This window comes from Trachypithecus francoisi, unplaced genomic scaffold, assembly GCF_009764315.1.
Source record: "Trachypithecus francoisi isolate TF-2019V2 unplaced genomic scaffold, Tfra_2.0 Lachesis_group4, whole genome shotgun sequence".
Classification (NCBI taxonomy): Eukaryota; Metazoa; Chordata; class Mammalia; order Primates; family Cercopithecidae; genus Trachypithecus; species Trachypithecus francoisi.
Window position 1 is genome coordinate 17,085,955 of NW_022681469.1, and position 14,365 is coordinate 17,100,319.

Consider the following 14,365-nt stretch of genomic DNA (forward strand, 5'->3'; position numbering starts at 1 on the left):
GGCAGAGAGGACAGAACATGTAGGCTGGGGAGCAAATATATAGGCTGGGTCAGAAGCCAAACTGGAGACAGAGTGGCCTAGATAGTATGAAAGACTTCTACCATTTGAACAAAACAACCTGCACAGTGGCAGCCAACCTCTGGGACACAGCAGCAAACCGGGAGGCAGACCTTGGGAGAGCTGATGCAAACTTTAAAGAGCAAAAGATGCATGAAAAACTGAGTTTATTTCATCTTTATTGGTAAATTATTAGTATTCTAAAATTTCCTGAATCTTGTAATAAAAAGTAAGATTACATGATGTACCTAACGATCCATGTGGAAAAACAAAAGGAAAATGTAGGACCTAAGACTCTAAGGGAGGCACTGACAGAGGTTGTTACGAGGATCCACTTCTACCTTCCCCAAGAAGAGTTCTGCAGAAGATGCTAAAAGGATAGAGAAGAGGGGCAGAGAAAGACAGAATAGAACCACAGCTCCTGTGGCATCACCTGGAGATGAACCATTTCATCTCTAATTATATTTCAGGTCCTTATTGCTGGTAAACTATGTTTCATAAATGCTACTAGTGAAACTGTCTGAAAACAAAAGATATGAAGAAGGTAGGTTAGTCTTTTTTTTTTTTTTTTTTGAGACGGAGTCTCGCTCTGTCACCCAGGCTGGAGTGCAGTGGCCGGATCTCAGCTCACCGCAAGCTCTGCCTCCCGGGTTCACGCCATTCTCCTGCCTCAGCCTCCCGAGCAGCTGGGACTACAGGCGCCCGCCACCTTGCCCAGCTAGTTTTTTGTATTTTTTAGTAGAGACGGGGTTTCACCGTGTTAGCCAGGATGGTCTCGATCTCCTGACCTTGTGATCCGCCCGTCTCGGCCTCCCAAAGTGCTGGGATTACAGGCTTGAGCCACCGCGCCCGGCCGGGTTAGTCTTAAAGATGTTTAGGTTACACACTAACCACTGCTCAACAACCCCCTTCAATTTGAGCTGAAGCTTAGAATCCCATTGGGATGATTCATCTGTCAATACTTACTGAGTGGCTATTCTGTGTAAAGCACTGTTTAAAGTGCAGGCAAACAGAAGATTCAGTCCTTGCCTTCATGTCTACAGAGCAAAACGGTAAGAAAATCAGTATTTACAAACATGGGATAAATGTCTCATATACAGTGATGCTCAGTAAATTCACTGAGTGGACAAATCGATATTGTAAGAGAAGTGTATACAAAAACCAGGAGACCTTCCCAAAGGATATTTATCCTTTTGCCATAGCACAAAAGAGCCTGCAAGTTTACTATTTTGTATGCCTGTACATAGAAACCACCCCTAAAAGAATAAACAACGAGTAAATGCTGTAACAGAGAGTAGATACCAAGATTATACACAAAAAGGAGAGTGAGAACGACAGTCAGAAAAAAGATTATCACTCATTTTATGTAAAAGAGTATTTTAATTCTTGTCCTTGGGAGCGATAAAGATTATACATGACTTAGAAATGAGACTGTACCCAATGATGGCCAAAGAAGAATCATCCTTTCTACTCCTTCTCTTTCGTCTGGTCACTCAGAAATATAATATTATCTGTAAAAAAGCCAAAATGTAAATATTAATTTCAGAACTCTTTCTCCATCTCATTCAATAATTCTCCTCTAATACATACAACTTTAGTGCTGTTCATTAAAAGGATTTTAGACAAACTTTCAAAATATTAAATAACTTGCTATGCTCATGAGAGGTATACATACAGTTGGCATAAGTGGAGCTAAAAGTTAGGCACTGGCTGCTTTTCTAATAATTCAGATTTTGTTAGAAGAGGTGGGATATTTCTTGTCTTCCCTGAAAAGAAGATAAAGTCTTCTTAGAAACAATTTCCTGCAAAAGAACTGGTCACAAAATTGGATGCTTGCAATGGTCAGGCAGATGCCATGACACCAGGCAGCACATCCTCAGAGAAAAGGATAAAACTATATCACATTCTACACTCTGGAGGTCTAGAGGAAAGAGTAAGAGTCCATATGTGGCCCTGTTAGCAATGACAGGATTTATTTATGTTTTTAACTTTAAAAATTCAAATAGAAGAAGTTTTATTTTTAAATTATAAAACAGAATAATTTCTTTTTTTCCTTTGGAGATGGAGTCTCTGTTACCCAGGCTGGAGTGAAGCAGTGTGATTTCAGCTTACTGCTGCCTCCTGGGTTCAAGCGATTCTCCCGCCTCAGCCTCTCCAGTAGTTGGGATTATAGGTGTGCATCACCACACCCGGCTAATTTTTGTATTTTTAATAGAGACAGGGTTTCACCATGTTGGCCAGCTGGTCTTGAACTCCTGACCTCAAGTGATCCGCCCGCCTTGGCCTCCCAAAGTGCTGGGATTACAGGCGTGAGCACTGCACCTGGCCCAGAATAATTTTAATATACCAATTCTTGGGAACATTTTTATGAATCAACATCACAGAGTTAGCATTTTTATCCAAAAATATCAAATGTTGCTCTTAAAATGCTATTCCAGAGGGAGTTAGCTAAAGATAAACAAAAGAACAGAGGTAAGTAGTAGTCATCCTTCAGTATCCATGGGGGGACTGGTTCCAGGACCCCTATGGATACCAAAGTCCACAATGCTCAAATCCCTGATATAAAATGGTATAGTAATCACATATAACCTATGCACTTCCTCTTGTATACTTTAAATCATCTCTAGATTACTTACAACATCTAACACAAGGTAAATGGTATGTTGACAGCTGTTACACTGTATTGTTTCGCTTGTATTTTTGTTGTTGTATTATTTTTATTGGTTTCTTTTTTTCAAATATATTAGATCTGTGATTGGTTGAATTCACAGATGCAGAACCAAGGGACATGGAGGAATGACTGCATTTCCTTTATAATTCCAAAAGATCTAGATTCTTGTAACCATAAAATTATCCAGCAAGGACTGAATATTTGTTCATGACCATAATCTTCCAAAAACTAGAATGTTTTGGTCTAGAACGGTTACTTCAGAAGAGACTATTCAAATATCACTGTGGAAAAAGCCAAGAGTGCCATCCACTGGTAGTGATTTTTAAGTTACAGATAGGATCCCTAGGAGAAAAAAAAAATCACCAATATAACAGATCAACCAATAAGCTCTATTTTCTTCAATTCAAATGTCACTAAAGAGCTCAATTTTGCCATCAGACATAAACCTAAAGGAAACTGACTGTGCTAGTGGAACCTAGTGACAAGAAAAAAACAAAACAGCAGATCATCTGAAATGCTTCCGTTTGGCTTGGTTACTAACAACACAATAATCCGAACAATCTAAATTTTCCCCACACTCTTGGTTTACATTGGGACCCACAGGAGGGTAGGAAAATACCTACACTGCTTTTCAAGGTTAATAAACTTTCAAAAAAACTTAGCAGTAAGAAAACATATGAGCATTCTATACAACAAATTATAAATTATTAATAAGGTATGGTGGTTAAGACATGAACTCTGGAGCAAAGGAAAGAAGAAAGATAAAAGGAAAATCTAAGAGACTTAAGGTAGAAACCATGTAATATAATGTATGAATATTTATGAAGTAATCAAGGAAATATGAACACTATGATATTTAGTTAAAATTTTAACAGTAATATATTAATATTAGGTGTGATAATGGCGCAGTAGTTACATTTTCAAAAAGACACCCTATCTTCTAGAGATTCCTATGGAAATTTATGAATAAACTTATGTCTAGCATCTGTTTCAAAACAATCCAGGTGGACGACAAGTGGCTGGAAGCATGGATATAACACTGTCCATAAGCTGACACTGAAGCGAAATGGTAGGAGTTCATTTCACCATTCTTTCTGCTCTCATATATGTTTGACATTTTCCATAGTAAAAAAAAAATTCATTATTTTTTTTGAGAGAGTCTTGCTCTATTGCCCAGGTTGGAGTGCAGTGGTGTGATCTCAATTTGCTACAAACACTGCCTCCTGGGTTCAAGCAATTCTCATGACTCAGCCTCCTGAGTAGCTGGGACTACAGACACACATCACCAGACTCGGCTAATTTTTGCATTTTGTGTAGAGACAGGGTTTCACTATGTTCACCAGGTTGGTCTTGAACTCTTGACTTCAAATGATCCACTTGCCTCGCCTCCCAAAGGACTAGGAGGTGTTAGCCACTGCACCCAACCCAAAAATTAATTTTTAAAAATATTATCTAATTTGGGCATACCTCAGAAGTTCATAAACACAGAGACATATAGTAAAATTTAGTTTATTGCCATGTATTTATTTTAAAAAGGTTTCTTATTTCTTAGTATTTCTATCCATAAAAACAAACAAAAGCACAAAAAAAGCACAAAAAAATCCATAAAAACAAAAGCACAAAATTCAGTGTCTAATTTTAGCAATTTACTCAAGAAGTGAAAAAAGCACCACTTATCTCATTTAAAGACGTATTTCCAATATAATTTAAATACATTAAAATTGTTTTGGTCAATTAGGTACTAAAAACAACTTTAATGATAAGTCAATTGAGGAGAATTTGTCATAGAATTCTTTTAAATATTTTAAAGTTTCTTTTATGTATCCATTTTTGTTACAAATAGGGTAATAAAAAATTCTTAACTATATCATATATTATTAAGATACACTTCTGAGGGGAAAATAAAAACAGTAAAACAAGTTCAAAGAAAAAAGAATAATGTAATCTTTCCAAATGCTGAATCGGTATTTTTTTTTTTTTTTTTTTTTTTTTGGAGACGGAGTCTCGCGCTGTCACCCAGGCTGGAGTGCTGTGGCCGGATCTCAGCTCACTGCAAGCTCCGCCTCCCGGGTTCACGCCATTCTCCTGCCTCAGCCTCCCGAGTAGCTGGGACTACAGGCGCCGCCACCTCGCCCGGCTAGTTTTTTGTAGTTTTTAGTAGAGACGGGGTTTCACCGTGTTAGTCAGGATGGTCTCGATCTCCTGACCTCGTGATCCGCCCGTCTCGGCCTCCCAAAGTGCTAGGATTACAGGCTTGAGCCACCACACCCGGCCGAATCGGTATTTTTTTTTACAGGCTAGTAGGTATCACATTGCTATGCTATTTAGATTCCATTAATACATTTAAAAATAACACAATTTTATATTGAAAAAAATGTCCTAATATCACTTGCAGACATCCAGAGGGGTGTATTATTTTCAAAATTCTTATAGCATTTTCAAAATTCTTATAGCATTTTCAAAAGTTTAAAAACTCTTTCCTAGGGGATATCTTCTTAATCTTCTTTAACCTTTACGTGTACATCTTTTTTATGTTGTACTGTATTTTGTTTAAAGAGACTATTAGGCCAGGCATTACAGGCTCATGCCTGTAATTCCAGTATTTTGGAAGGCTGAGGTGGAAGGATCATTTGAGCCCAGCAGTTCGAGACCAGCCTGGGCGACGTAGTGAAACCTCATCTCTACAAAAAAATTGACAAATTAGCCAGGCATGGTGGTGTACACCTGTAGTCCCAGCTACTCGGCAGAAGGCTGAGGTGGGAAGATCACCTGAGCCTGGGGAGGTAGAGGCTGCAGTAAGCTGTAATTACACCATTGCACTAAAGCCTGGTTGACAGAGGGAGACACTGTCTCAAAACAAAAACAAAAAAAGAGAATATTAAAAACTTCTTGGCTGGGCGCAGTGGCTCATGCCTGTAATGTCACAACTTTGGGAGGCCGAGGTGGATGGATCACCTGAGGTTAGCAGTTCAAGACCAGCCTAACATGGTGAAACCCCATCTCTATGAAAATTACAAAAATTTGCCAGGCGGTGTGGCACACACCTATTACCCTAGCTACTCAGGAGGCTGAGGTAGGAGAACCACTCGAACTGGGGAGACGGAGGTTGCAATGAGCCGAGATCATGCCATTGCACTCTAGCCTGGGCAACAGAGTGAGACTCTGTCTCAGAAAAAATAAAATTAAAAAAAAAAAATCATAATTTCAGATAGAAATTTCAGCATACTAAGTACCAAAGAGGTTCCGAATAAATCTGCACACTCTCATTACTGTAATTCTTATCTTGGCATATGCTTCTTCCTGGTTAGGGCTAGAGCCTTCCAAAAGACAATACATTCAGTTTTGGTAATTCTCAACAATAAGTACTGGGATGGACATTTCAGTTTTAGGTTTTATTCAAAAGTTACTGGTGACTAAAACTGTGAGTATAAAAATAATTTTTTAAAGGAATGGATAAATGTAGAGACTCTTACCATGTAGAGAAATCAGAGTCATGGACATCTTCTAGTGAGTTGTACTGGTACTCTTAACCCTAGTTAGTTACAATGTAGCCAAGCTTTTGAAAAAGAAAAGGAGAAAACGAAAAAACAGCTATTTTCACAAGCTTCTTACCAGCTATGATAGTTGTTGCTTGTCGCCTCACATTATTTTTATCCATGTATTCACCATAGTCTATTTTCCCTTCCAAATAAATTCGAGACCTGATATAAATAAAATGTACAGTTTTTAGGTGAGATCCTAATACGCTTTATAAGAGTCAGGTCGGGGTGGTACTGAATATAGGACAAGGATGAAATCTATAATCGTACATAACCTAATTTTTGCTACCACTTCTCAATGTTCAGGATTAGAAGTACTGAAACAGAGTGTACAAACAGACTTGGTAACATCTAGGTAAAACAGACAATGTTTTCATCTGTCAGCTATTTCTCTTATGGAAGTTAAAAAATGAAACAAAACAGTTCAAAGGGCAAGTTAGTGGCAACCTTTAAATCTCTAGGAACAATTTACAATGTACCAGTTTCCCTGACCTTTGATTTTGGAGTCCCTAACAGACTTGATTTTCATTTATTTATCAATTCTTTTCTATGACCTTAGAAACTTAGATGATTAAAATGCAAAATATGAATTTGTAGCTTAGTATAATATTACCCTGAGTTAATTACTATTTCTACACCGCATCAGCTTAGAGGTAATTACTAAGACTATTTCTACACTATCTAGAAGGCTAAACTGGGTAACCTAATCATGATTTTCAAGAGTGGGAAAATGACAACAGCACCAGTTTTGAGAGTCTACCACCACCAAAAACGCACAAGAAAGACCAGTGAAATGTCAGGTGCTCCCCACCCCCACACAAACCCATCAATCAGTAAGTGGGAATGCAGACAGTTTCCTTGAAATACCTTATATGTGTGTGTGCATGTGCACGTATTCATAAACACATACATAAAGGGCAATGAAGATACATAGGAAAAAACCTATACAGTTATTGAAAAGAAAAATTTTAGTGATTGCTAAATTCTTTTTCATGAAATTTGTTTTGATTATTTCTACAAAACAAGTACATTTCTAAACATATTAACTATCAATACAACTGCTGTTACACACACCATTTTGTACTTCTATGACTTTCGAAAACATACTTTTTATACATACTCAATCCAAGCCTTCCAAAAGGGAACTATTAAGCCTATAAAAAATCATCAGATATAAAATAACAGCCATGAAGATGAAGTCGGCGTGTCAGGCTTCAGACATTACAGATTGTCTGCTGGAACACCATGTGGCAGCCAACAGGCAAGAAGCCACACTCAGCATCCCCAGCCACAGAGGCACAGGAATTCCTGAAAGCAGATGTTCCACTTGCTCAAATGCCACTTTGCCTTCTCTCCTGCCTCATCTATTTCTATTTATGTACACACCCTGTTTGCCCTAAACTGTACATTCTTAGAAAGCTAAAACTATGTTTTAGATACCTTTTAATTAGTCACACATGGCAACACGCCATGCATATAGTATCGAGGACTTAGTAAATACCTCTTAAATTAATACAGTCATTAGTAGTACTCAGGGATTTAAGAGGCTACACACTCCTTGCCAAGAGAACACTTCTTATCAGTTCTTTAAACCATTCAATCCATAAGATCCTTCCTTCTTCAACTTACCCCTTTTTCACATACTGATATGCCACGTCTCTGAGGCCTGGCCGGAATACTGATATTCTGTGCCATGTTGTCTTTTGACTGACATCACCTAAATAACACGAATAGGAAACTGGTTACAAATGCCAACGGACAACATGCCCAGGAAAACCAATGTCACAATTTCTAAGAGAACAAACAGAAAGACAGATCTTGTTTAAAGTGGCTTATCTCTAAATTAGACAACTGGTAATAAATAGTATCTATTTATTGCTGATAAAATTAAACCCCCATCTTTTCTACTCACCCATTTGGTAAACTTCACTGTCCCCTGATCGCCACATCTCATTAGTTGCTAGAGAAAATATTGTGACTGGATTTTTTCCTTCCACCTGTCTCAAGACAGGGTCCTGACCCACTCGCCCAAGTAACTGCACACGATTCAGGGCTGAAACACAACACCAAGACCAAATGAGACACAGAACCTGCTATAGACTGAATATTTGTGCCTCTTCCCCCAAAATTTGTATGTTGAAGCTCTAACCCTCAATGTAATGGTATTTGGAGGTAGGGGTCCTTAAAAGGTAATTAGGCTTAGATGACATCATGAGGGTAAGGTGCCCCTATAGGAAGAGTTCAGAACTTTCTGTCTCCACCATGTGAAGACACGGTGAGAAAGCAACCATCTGCAAGCCAGGAAGACAGCCCTCACCAAGAGCTCAATCATACTGGCACACGAATCCTGGATTTTTAGCCTCCAGAACTGTGAGAAATAAATGTTGGTGAAGCCACCCGGTCTATGGTATTTTTTTATAGCAGCCTCTAAGCTGACCACTAAAGAAATCCACACCCAAGATTGAGAGAAATGTCCAGAAGAAAGGCTATAAATATCACTGCAACTTCAATCTCTGTATTCAGTAAAACCCAAGTTCTGGAAGATCAGAAAATAAGTTAAGGAATGAATAAGGAGAGGTTGCGAAAGCAAAGAGTGTTGTCAAGAAAGAAGAAAATAGTCATAGAGAAAGCAGCCCCATGAAACAAACTGTAAGCTCTAGATCTTAAATCCTTCTTTAAGATATCTTTTTTAACTGACTGTGGAGCTAAAAGAACAAATCTGAGATCTGAAAATCTTTATAAATACAAGGGAATATTTCTGTGAAGAAACAATATCTTTTATAATCTCAGACTAATATAATCTGGGAAGACTCAGATAACCAAATATGACTCAAGGAAATTCTTTTTTTTTTTTTTTTTTTGAGACCGAGTCTCGCTCTGCCGCCCAGGCGCCCAGGCTGGAGTACAGTGGCCGGATCTCAGCTCACTGCAAGCTCCGCCCCCCGGGTTCATGCCATTCTCCTGCCTCAGCCTCCTGAGTAGCTGGGACTACAGGCGCCGCCCCCCCCACTACACCCGGCTAATTGTTTTTTGTATTTTTAGTAGAGACAGGGTTTCACTATGTTAGTCAGGATGGTCTTGATCTCCTGACCTTGTGATCTGCCCACCTCGGCCTCCCAAATGCTGGGATTACAGGCGTAAGCCGCTGCGCCCGACCGGAAATTCTTATGCAGGACAGGGTTGATGAGAATGAGTAGTAGGGGCTCAGTTTATACTATGTCTCCACAGCCTGATGGGTCAAGGCTAAGATCTGAAGAGCAAACATAAACTAAAAGCACAATGATAACATGGTTAACTCAACCAGCATAACTCTTCTACAGCACATTTGAGATTGGCAAATTACTAAAAATAACATTTTAAACTTGGAAATTAGCTACTTACATCTTTCAAGAACCAAACTGGTAGTTGTTTCGGACTCATGTCTTACAAACTGACGAAGTACCTACAGAAGAACAAATGAGTAACATGGCTTTAATTTTTTAGGAAAGGCAAAAGCAAACGGAAGAATTACTCACATTCATTCACCACGTAGTCAGTAATTCCTGTAAATTCCAGAAGAGAAGAGAAGCTCTTCTCATGTTCTCCCAAAAGAGTGCCAGAAGGACCCGGCAAACACTTCAAGTGCAGCCTACTGCAGAAGCCCAAAGGTAGAGGGAAGGTACTAGAAGCACGCTCAAGAGTTAGTTTATAGTACTCCCCTGTTTATTTTGCGACAGTCCCTCTGATTACGGCACTTCTGTGTTTGCACACAAAAGGAAAAGTCAAAATAATATGACTTTAACATTACAGAGTATGATAATATTTGCAAATCCAACCTGTACCTAAGAGTTGCTGCCAAGTATTTTCAAAATCCAGCTTTCATTAGCTGGAGAGACAAAAAGTACTAGATATATCCAATATATACATCCTCTAATTTTTTTTTTTTTTAGTATAAACAACTGGTATATTATTACTGTATTTTGGTTACAGTAGACTTTAGAAATTAAGAAATTTAGATCCAACATGGGTACTGATTTAATCCATCATTAGGCCAAAGGAGAGTAAAAAGAGACGTTTTATAATTAATAATTTAATAAGTAGATTCATTAATAACATACGCAATGATCAAACAAGTGTCAGGAGGTGTGGAATAAATGCAAAGCCTCGCTCTCAGGCATAACAATGAGCTAGTTTAGAGGAGGATCCCCAACCTCCAGGGTCAAGGACTAGTAGAGGTCTGTAGCGTGTTAGGAACCCGCTGCACAGCAGGAAGTGAGCGGCAAGCAGTGAGCAAGCATTACTGAGATCCGCCTCCTGTCAGATCAGCAGTGGCATTAGATTCTCTTAGGAGTGCGAACCCCATTATAAACTGCTCATGCGAGGGATCTAGGCTGTGCACTCCTTATGAGAATCTAACTAATGCCTGATGATCTGAGGTGGAAAAGTTTCATCCTCAAACCATCCCCGCGGCACCCGCCTCCTCCATGGAAAAATTGTCTTCCGTGAAACCAGTTACTGGTGCCCAAAAGGTTGGGGTCTGCTGGTTTAGAGAATGAGAAATAGGTTAAATTCCAATAAAACAATACACTCTTGAACTAACCACATGAGTGACTTTCTGACACAGCAACAGGAACATATTCCAAAGTCAGATTCCCTGTGTCTATGTAACTGCCTTCCCCTGGTTGCTCCTTCAGACCTTAAAAGGAATTAGGATGCCTCAAATATGATTAACCTAAAGTGCTTCATTTTAAAATCAGCAAAAATTATGATAGGTATTATCTACTTCACAAGGTTATTGCAAAAATTAAACAGCTTCAGTAGTGAGCTTAGCCTAATACAATTTCTATAAATATTTCATGGGAAATTTCATGCTTTCAGTACATCAGAAAAGGTCTAATAAATTTAGTTCTTTGATTAAACACAAAGATTCGACTGTCCAAGTCAAAATCATATCACTGTCGGAAAAGGTAGTCACTACCACATAATAGCAGCAATGGTTACTGACTATCAGCTAAGAGATTTATCTATTATCAATTATAAAACTAAATCTACAAGTTATGTAAAATCATCCCCACTTACAGCTGAGAAAACCACCTCAGAGAGACTGCATAACCTGCCCAAGATCCCGCAGGAAGTATGTGGCAAGTGATCTCAAGGCCCAGGCCCTTTGACACCAATGCTACTACTTTCCCAAAGCCCCTTGCTGCCTCCTCAATTTCAAGAGCGACTGTAAAGATGGGAGTACGCATCACTGAATTCAGAGTTGAGAGAGCTGGCCATTCTATCAGAGAAACATTTTCAAAGTGGCAGTACTGTTAATATAAAAAGCAGAAGCCCACCAATCAAATAAACACCAATTCCCAGGGTGCTGTTGGCTATCTAATCCTATCACTAAACTTAGGGGCAGAGTGTGGATAAGAGAATAAAGATATGAGTACAACATACTACAGAATCAAACTGCTAATGAGAACCTGTGTCATGATTCTGGAAATGTACTCATTTGAGCGCTCAGACAAGCAAGAGCTCATAAATCTTACATGGTAACAATGTCTCATTTGGGGCACACAAAAATCAAGGCCTACTGGAGAAGATTAGGAAAGGATTATTTAACCTGGATACTTTTTAAAATTAAACTTTTAACTCTCATTTAAAAACATTTTAATACTGTAACATTACTGTTAAGAAGTAATAACTTTTTCTTTCTTTTTTTTTTTTTTGAGGCTCTGCCTCCCGGGTTTACCATTCTCCTGCCTCAGCCTCCCGAGTAGCTGGGACTACAGGCGCCCGCCACCACACCCAGCTAGTTTTTTTTGTATTTTTTAGTAGAGATGGGGTTTCACCAGATTAGCCCGGATGGTCTCGATCTCCTGACCTCGTGATCCACCCATCTCGGCCTCCCAAAGTGCTGGGATTACAGGCTTGAGCCACCGCGCCCGGCCAGAAGTAATAACTTTTTCATGTTTCACATTTCAATATAGAAAAAATAGATTAAAGATACATACAGGTTAAAGGGGGGGATCCAAGAATATAGGATTAAGGTGGGAAAAATGACAGAGTCATGGAGGAACTGATTCTTCATTGATCTTCACAGGAGGATGGGGAGTAGGAGAGCCAAAGAAGAATCTACAGGAGTTGGTGCCCAAATGTGCTAAGTGAGGAAAAACGGTAGTCTAAGCTGGCTCAAGGTAGGCCAGAGTGACTGGAAAAGTGAGGAGCCATATTAAGTGGAATGAGAAGGCATTTTCTACATAGTGAAATCTGTGGTGACCATTCAGACTTGAGCTGCTCTCTTCAGGGTGGAAAGATGGGGGAAGAGGAACGTTTAGCAATACAGCAGGTAGACGGTCAAAAAAGCAACTACATGCCTTAAGAAAAAAGTTGGAACAATATTCCTACAATCTTTAGGTCACTAAAGACCTTTAATGTCCTCTCACTGCTTAAAGTCAAGCAACACACACACGTTTTAAAAAATTAATGATTCCTATTACGTAAGTGAATAAACCTGAACTTTTTTTTTGTTTTAGTGAACATAATTTACACTGGCAAAATTTACACTACCAATCCTCCATATCAAATGAGTACAGAGGTGGGTGGGTGAGCTCAAAGGTCTTTTGCCCTGTAGTTAAAAGCCTGAAGAAGTCTTCTGATCACCGCTGATAGTAACACATTTCAGTATTAATACAGACAAGTGACTACCTGTAACACAGGTCTTCGAAACATGGCTTCTATTTTCTTTCCTCACAGTCTAATCTTTAGGCTCTTCCTGAAGGAAAAAAACAAATTAAGAAACATTACTTCTTATGGCAAAAGCACAACTCACCAGTCCTAAATTCCTAACTGCATTCATAATTCTTATGCACTCCAATTTTGTGACCACAACGTACCAACATTCCTGCACACCTGATGAGGATTCCTTCCTCCCTCCCAAATAAACTCACACCTGTATGTCTTTTTGGTCCCAAACAACTTCCTCTTCCTCCAATCCACACAAAATTTTGATTGTGAGTTAATCCCACTTCCAATCCATTTCTTCTCAAATTTGATTATAATGCAAGCTCCCTTAGGGAACAGATTTTTATCTGCTTTATTCACTGCCATTTTCTAAACTTCTAAAAAAGTTGAAGCATAGTAAGGGCTCAATAACTATTAGCGTCACCAAGGGACTTATATCTAAAACCTGTTGCTGAAAAATTACTGTCTTCATCGCCGTTAGCAAAGACCAAGCAGCGTAGAGATCCCCGGGCTAGCCAGCCACACCTTAGGGAGAGGTGGGTGCCCTTTACCGGACGTGGCGCCACCACCTGAAAACCGAGGAGAACTGGGAGGAAATCACGCAGTCCTCCGCACGACTGAGGAAAGGGCCAGACACCTACAGAAACACCTCCTGACCCACGCAGGATCACGCGCAGCCAAAACACAGGACTCCAACACTTGCTTAGCGCTTGCTATCCCTCCCTCACCCGACGCTCTAACCCGAGCAGCGGAGCCAACCAGGGATCACTTCCGGTGCACGGGGAACGCAAAGCTCGCGAGAGGAAAAAGGAAGCAGAAACTCCACAACGTGCGCCTTGGAAATACTGCCGGCGAGCGCTGTGGGAAACTCCGCCCCTTAACTCTGAAGTTCCGCGAGTTTCTCTTTGGGCGCGGGAGGATGATTAACGCCGCCAAGTGGTGAGTTTGGAAGATTTCAAGTTTCAAATTAAATGAAATTATGTGATGAGGTTTCTAACTGCGCCCGGGAGGGGGCGAGGTAGGCAAAACAGAGACTAGCTCTGCCTGTGGGGGAAGAAAGGAAAACGATTTGTGACCAGCCTAGGCGACATAGTGAGACCCTCTCTCTACAAAAAGTATAAAATTAGCTGGGCGTGGTGGCGCGCCTGGGGTCCAAGCTACTCGGGAGGCTGAGGTGGGGGGATCACCAGAGCCCTGGAGGTCGTGGCTGCATTGAGCCGTGAACGCACCACCGCACTCCAGCCTGGGCAACAGAGCGAGACTTTGTCTCGAAACAAAAAAAAAAGAAGAAGAAAATTAAAGAAAAAAAAGAAAAAGAAAACGTTCCAGGCCTGTTAAAGCTCTAAGAAAAGCAGAAAAAGAAAGGGGAGCCGGGGAAGGGCTGACA

At 39.9% G+C, this 14,365-nt stretch overlaps 1 protein-coding gene across 3 annotated transcripts; it reads right to left on the reverse strand.

Annotated features, from left to right (window-relative positions):
- Positions 1 to 1,417: 1,417 nt before the first annotated feature.
- On the reverse strand, positions 1,418 to 13,790 carry SSBP1 (single stranded DNA binding protein 1). 3 transcript variants are annotated; one of them, XM_033192647.1, is made up of 8 exons: positions 13,620 to 13,753; positions 12,943 to 13,009; positions 9,649 to 9,709; positions 8,180 to 8,320; positions 7,897 to 7,984; positions 6,341 to 6,429; positions 1,733 to 1,823; positions 1,418 to 1,568 (listed from the first exon to the last, which is right to left on the reverse strand). In XM_033192647.1, exons 2-7 carry the CDS (start codon positions 12,964 to 12,966, stop codon positions 1,750 to 1,752), a joined length of 477 nt encoding a protein of 158 aa, XP_033048538.1. In that variant the 5' UTR covers positions 12,967 to 13,009; positions 13,620 to 13,753; the 3' UTR covers positions 1,418 to 1,568; positions 1,733 to 1,749. The 3 variants fall into 3 exon arrangements, with proteins under 3 accessions (XP_033048538.1, XP_033048540.1, XP_033048539.1); XM_033192649.1 differs by lacking the exon at positions 1,733 to 1,823 and having other exon boundaries at positions 13,707 to 13,790; XM_033192648.1 differs by lacking the exon at positions 1,733 to 1,823.
- Positions 13,791 to 14,365: the final 575 nt, after the last annotated feature.

Coding starts and splice junctions, on each gene's coding strand:
- SSBP1 (XM_033192647.1), bottom strand. CDS start 12,966: ATGTTTCGAAGACCTGTGTTACAG. Junction 9,710..12,942: donor TTCGAAGACCTGTGTTACAG/GTAGTCACTTGT, acceptor GTTCTTCTGTAG/GTACTTCGTCAGTTTGTAAG. Junction 6,430..7,896: donor TATCAGTATGTGAAAAAGGG/GTAAGTTGAAGA, acceptor TATTTATATCAG/GTCTCGAATTTATTTGGAAG.